At 40.4% G+C, this 6,320-nt stretch overlaps 1 protein-coding gene across 1 annotated transcript in view; it reads left to right on the top strand.

Annotated features, from left to right (window-relative positions):
• The first annotated feature begins 1,655 nt into the window (after positions 1–1,655).
• EPS8L1 (EPS8 signaling adaptor L1) overlaps positions 1,656–6,320 on the top strand; it is a 62,169-nt gene continuing 57,504 nt past the window's right edge. The window contains exons 1-2 of the mRNA XM_075191123.1: positions 1,656–1,694; positions 4,718–4,758. Of these exons, the coding sequence (XP_075047224.1) occupies positions 1,678–1,694; positions 4,718–4,758 (58 nt within the window). The 5' untranslated portion in view covers positions 1,656–1,677. The remainder of the gene's footprint in view (positions 1,695–4,717; positions 4,759–6,320) is intronic.

The following is a 6,320-nucleotide window of genomic DNA, read 5'->3' as shown; positions in this document are numbered from 1 at the left end:
CACCGGCATCTTCTCCTCTTCCTTCAAACATGCTCTCGTGTCCCCCATTCTAAAGAAACCTAATCTTGACCCCACTTCTCTCTCTAACTATCGCCCCATATCTCTTCTCCCCTTTGCCTCCAAAATTCTTGCGAGGCTCGTCTGCAACCATCTCACCTCCTATCTTTCTGAACACTCCCTCCTTGATCCTCTCCAGTCTGGTTCCCGTCCCCTTCACTCCACTGAAACTGCCCTGGTTAAAGTTACCAATGACCTCCTCTCTGCTAAAGCCAGGGGCCACTTCTCCCTTCTCATCCTCCTTGATCTTTCAGCAGCCTTCAACACTGTTGACCACCCCCTCCTCCTCCACACCCTTCAGTCCTTTGGCCTCTCCGGCCCTGTCCTGGTTCACCTCTTACCTTGCAGACCGATCTTTCTCTGTCACCACATTTGGGTCTCTCTCCACCCATCATCCCTTCCAGTCGGGGTCCCTCAGGGCTCTGTTCTGGGACCCTTTCTCTTTTCTCTATACACCTCTTCTCTGGGTGAACTCATCAGCTCCTACGGCCTCAAGTACCACCTTTATGCTTACGACACTCAACTATACCTCTCCTGATCTCTCTCCCTACCTCCTCTCTAGGGTGTCCGCCTGCCTCTCTGCTATCTCCTCCTGGATGTCCTCTAGATTCCTCAAACTTAACCCCCCCCTCCACTGGAACAAGCTCCCTCCCTCCATCAGAACTTCTAATCTGTCCAGTTTCAAACGGGCTTTAAAAACCCACCTTTTTCTTAAAGCCCTCCAGTCTCCCACTTAACTTCCCACCTTATCTTTTGCCTCTCCCCCTTTATTCCCCTTGCCTTAATCTGCCTCCGTTCCTCCTTCTCTCCCTCTAACCCCTGTGTCTCTCTGTCTGTATACCCTGCTCCTTTGAGCTGAGCCATCTCTCCTCCTGCTTCCACCACTTCTAACTCTGCTCTCCAGCTACCTAGCCCTCCTCCTTGAGGACCCTCTGCCCTCCGTCCCCTCTCGCTCCCTCCTCTCCCCTCTGGGGGTCTCCCTGTCATCCGCGCCCTCCCTCTCGGGCTCCGTCGTATGGGGATCCTCCCTCTCTCCCCCCCCCCTCTCTAGCTGTGCTTTGAGCTTTCCGAGTTACTGTGCTTATTGTTAATTTTACTGTGCCGTCTCACCTCGTATTGTAATCGTTTGTCCCTGTACGGCGCTACAGACACCTAGTGGCGCCCTATAAATAAAAATTAATAATAATAATAATAATAATAATAATACAATAGATACACCTGCACACAACAGCGCACCTATCTACACGTTATACATAAAATGATGATGATGATCTACCAAGATGTCCATAGGATTAAAGAGAATGTCTTAATGGCTTTCATTAAAATGTAATAGTTTGGTGCTGTTAGCTTCCTGATGTTATAGGCCACATTGTATAAGTGGTTGGAATGGGGTCTACAAAGGAAAAACATTACCTGCAATGGTGCAAACATAGCTTTACTCATTACAGCAATATTGTTTCAGCAGATGTGCATCTTAACGGCACAAGTTCCTCTCACATATCGCATAGCTGTGACAGGTATCTAGTGATTCTGCAGATGGCTGATTAGGCGCTAATTTAACACTATGTTAACGATCTATTTTCTCCACATATAGGAAGAAGATCAAACCAGAAAAACAAGATGAGTGACTCACCTCGGTATGTACCATGATCTATATTACATCTACTTGTTTTCTTATGGAGCGGAAAGGATTTCCCATTTCATTTTCACTTAAGGGCATTCTCTGTAGATTCATGTAACAATGTACCTTTAAAGGGCCACCAAGGTTTATTCGTGTGTGGCGACCATTGATGACCTACTAGTTTATATTTCTACCATTTTTATTTTCTTATTACGTCCTCCCTTATGTGGTATAACCATAGCCACAAATAAGGGGGTATGCAATTGTCCGTGAGTTGTTTTTTTTTAGACCGCGTTAAGTCATTTTAACACTGTTTTTTTAATCATTTTCGAGCGGGTTAACTTTACCCGCGATTCAATTCCATTTTTAACGCTACTTTTTTTTCATGAAACGGTCCTCTCGCGCTCCAGTAGAAGGTCTATTGAAAGTATAGGGTGTGCGAGAGGCAGCCGTGTTAAAAGCTATTCAATTGTTTTTTAAGGCGGCGCGTTAAACAGGCAAATAATCTGTTTTATCTCGCACCTCTTTGGGGTGTGTTAAAAATAAAAAACCTCCGAAAACTATTTGAAATCATGTAATAATGTGAAAAAAAAAGTTAAACTATTGTTTATCACTAATGCCTAACAGGTAACAGTTGATTTTCTTGTGAAAAAATAATTAAATAAAAAAAAAACGAAAAAAATATAAAAATTAAAATCACTAAATAATATTATTTAGGTATGTTTTTGGTACAAATATGTATGTACTAATGTGTTTTGACATGTTTAGATGCTTCTTATGTTAAAAAATAGTTCAATTCAAAAATATGCTAAAGAAAGTACTGTAATTTATGCAAAGACTTTTTTTTGTGTTATACATGACCGCGTTAAAACTCCCCTTCACTCCCCTAAAAACTCGCAAACACAATTATTAACGCACGGGGGGCAGCGTTCCCTCTTTTTCAATTGAATTGCACGAGTTTTCGCGCTGCGTTAACTAAAAACGGTCGCTGTTGCAGTTAAAAACCCGCATGTGATTTTGTTTTTTTTAACGCTGCGGGAAAAAACAACAACTCTCGGACAATTGAATACCCCCCATAATATTGTTATATTTCTATCAGCTGATATTATTGTTTGTTTTGACAACACGCCTTGAATGTTAACGTGATACAATTATCTCCAAATTGGCAGCAGTTTTAAAAGTCAATCTGGTTCTTATCTTCCCTTTAATCTGATCTAAAGCTGCACAGCAGGTGTAATACTGAAAGGGTAATATATCTGAGGAATGGGGAGTGGTACTTGCACTGAGGCCAAACCACTCCAGCGGGATTCTTTTTGGTTCACTTAAGACAACACATCCGTTTGTTCAATAATGTAGGCTTTTCTAACGTGTTCTCAAAGGGTGAAACTACTGTAGGTGTTAGACAAACACAACACATAAAAGGCTCAATTACTATCATTGGCTTTAGGTAAGAAATTTGCACTGAATCACATCAACCAATCGGCAATTCGATTTTTTTCGACATGTTAGACAAAAAGCAACTTATAAAGCATGTCTCTGGTTGCTATGGTATTGTGCAAATTTTACACCAAAGTGCAATGTTATTAAAATAGCTCAATAGTGATTGAATATGCTGACAACTATTTTGTATAATATGTAAAATGGAATTTGTATTTTTAATATGTTGGAAGGAATGGTCATAGTTTACGCAAGACAGACCCGTTTATAGCACATTTGACCTGTCTGGAAACCTTTGTGTCCTGTATGTTTCATGTTAATGTCTTTATTATAAATTATTTCAATAAATAGAAATATTGTAGCTCAGTTAGAGGTGGGGACATACGTAGGAAAAGACAAGCATAAAAAATATGTATTTATGCTTATATGTTGAGTTGGATGCACCTTAAGATGTGCCCAGCTGAACATCTGGGCAGCCCTATGCAGGGCAAACGCAGGCTTTGTAGAGGGGGGTTTCCACACCACGCCACCAGTGGGCGTGGCCAGCATGCATGGGGGCGTAGCTATAATTTTAGACAGTGCTTGGCTGCTCTCCAACTCTTCCTATCCCCATAATATACATGGGCAATGCTGCATGCACTACTGTTAGGTGCACGCAGCTCTCCCTTTTCAAGCAGAGCCGTGTGAAGTGGGGCAGGGTCCAGCCACCTCAATTATACAGTGCCCCAGGCTTGGAGGGGGGTTTTCCAGCCTCAGTTTGCCTATGCTATGCCCCACAATAACATAGAAGTAATGTAGAGATGCAGTGTTAGCAGTAAATACTAAATTCACATTACCCTGATTGTACAAAATATAATAATGTAATTGAGTGTCATATATACAAGAGAGAATAATGACCCTTTTTATTAAACTCGAAAATGGAATTACATACAATATAAATTAAATACAAAAATCTTTTTTCCCTTTTAAAAATATAATGGGAATCTTCTTTACTGCAGTAGTAGAAATGGAAATGTCTATTAAATAATGCAAATAGATGGCTGCGGCATGATATAGTATAGCCACCATGATTTAAGCACTGGAGGGGTCGGGACACAAGCAGCCAATCAGAATTAGTCACATAGTCATTGTCATCATTGTATATCGTTGCACCAGGCCTTAGTGACCCGCAAGAGGTACACAGGTCCGAAAAGGATGCAGATCAGGCCACGCTTTATTGTTTAACAAATATGTGTACTCACTTGTCTACGCTTGCCCATCCCAGTTACACTTCCGAAGGCTTATGAAGATGCACAAAAATATATATACGGATGTATGCGTACGTGTATATTATCTAGGTCCAACTCTAAGTCAGCCCCATTGTGAGCAAGACATTTCATGATCTACATTTAGTAATAAATGGCAGCAATAAATGTTACATAATTCAGTAGAAATCTATACTCACTAGTTTTAAATGTCTAGACATAAATATAAATCTGTGCTCATAGTTTGCATGTGTGTAGGTGGTCACCATAATGTATTACTTTATACTGCTTTATACTACTTTCTATATGTGTGGTTTTTGTATTCTAATGTTTTACTTTTTTTTTAATTATCTTTTAGTGCAAACGGGATATCAAAACCCAACGCCAAATCCATCTACGGTAAGTCTAATATTACCACTGAGAAGATGGAACAGCTATTCCATGCCTAAACTTGAAACAGACAGAAAAATGTAGACCATACGTTGTAATAACTTCTAACAGTATTATATTATACGCTTCCCATCTCGCTAAATGCAGTTCTAATTTTTTTTTTTGTTCAAGACTTTATTTTGATTTTCAAATTTTGAATACATCAATAAGCATAATAACTGGCAAAGAAAAAACAAAACCGTAAGTGAACTTAGAACCTTAGACCAATTCTATCTCACAGATTGCGTGAGAGTTGCGTTTAGGTAGTATCAATGTGCATTTGTGGCTTAGGTATCGTATGCCTGTGTGTGATAGATAGAGTTAATGAGTAAGGGAAGGGTAGGGGGAGAAAACTGAGGCTCTCTCTGGGAGAACCCTGACAAGACCTAGGAGGGGGGGGATTAATCTTTGAAGAAAGTCATCACAATTTATCAAGTAAAGCATTAAGAGATGTGTATGGCGGCTTATGACTGGTTGTATGCAGCTCACGCCTAATTATATGTCGCTCTCTAAAGCTGGGTACACACTACAGAAATTTCAACCAACTTTTTATGCCGAGCGATTTTACATGTGATCGATGATCCGATCGCTCGGTCCATGGACTGCATACACACTAGCCTTGTTTAGGACGATAAAGGGAAGAGCGGACGTCCCTTTAGCGACTTTTTACAGCCATGTTGTCATGAGCAATGACTATAATTTCGTACTCACTGTTGTGGATCGGTCGGAAGTTTATACACACTGCACAGCAGAAACGAGATTGGAACGAAAATATTAAACGGTACGACCAACCAAATGAGGCGACAATCGTCCATTTGGGCAGACTTTCGACCATCGTGTCACTGCACACACTGACCCGACTTTTGAACGAGCGGTCGTATGTCGTCTGTTTGAGCCGATTATTGGATGAAAACTGTGTAGTGTGTACCCAACTTTAGGTACTGAACATTCCATCTCCTTTTCAGTGTTCTAACACCAATCCCCGAAGAGGGAATTGAAATTTATAGAGCGGGAGAGTGTGTAACACAGTTCTTGTGCTACCAACTGGTGGGACTATGGTTACTGTGGTTTGTGTACAAGCTAATAACATTGGCAACAAAATTATAATGCTTGTATCATACAGTTGCCTAACACTGATTACAGTGCACTAAGATTTGCCCACATCCATAGGGCAAACAGTGATCTCTTGATCACTAGAGGGTCAATAACTGGAAAATCGAGTCCATCTGGTCTTGTCTCATGTAATTAAGGAAACGGCATACCATGATCATCCCTGGGAATAAACTAGACTTGGGAAATAAGGGTGACCTAGGTGCCATTATATGCCATTAGTTTCAATGTGCACAGCATTATATAGTAATAGACTTAATGCTCTAGATAGAAGAAATAGGAGTTATAATTTCAATATGGGAAGGAATTTTTTTTTTTGTTTTTACCTTATTTATTTAGTAAACTTTCTCTAGTGTTGTTTCTAAATGCATACACTACAAATTCATTTTTCCTGTACATTTTAATAAGTTTTGTTCTAAAAG

Source organism: Mixophyes fleayi, chromosome 11, assembly GCF_038048845.1.
Source record: "Mixophyes fleayi isolate aMixFle1 chromosome 11, aMixFle1.hap1, whole genome shotgun sequence".
In the NCBI taxonomy this organism is placed as follows: Eukaryota; Metazoa; Chordata; class Amphibia; order Anura; family Limnodynastidae; genus Mixophyes; species Mixophyes fleayi.
Note: the sequence above shows the minus strand (reverse complement) of the source record. Positions and strands in the feature narration are given on the sequence as shown.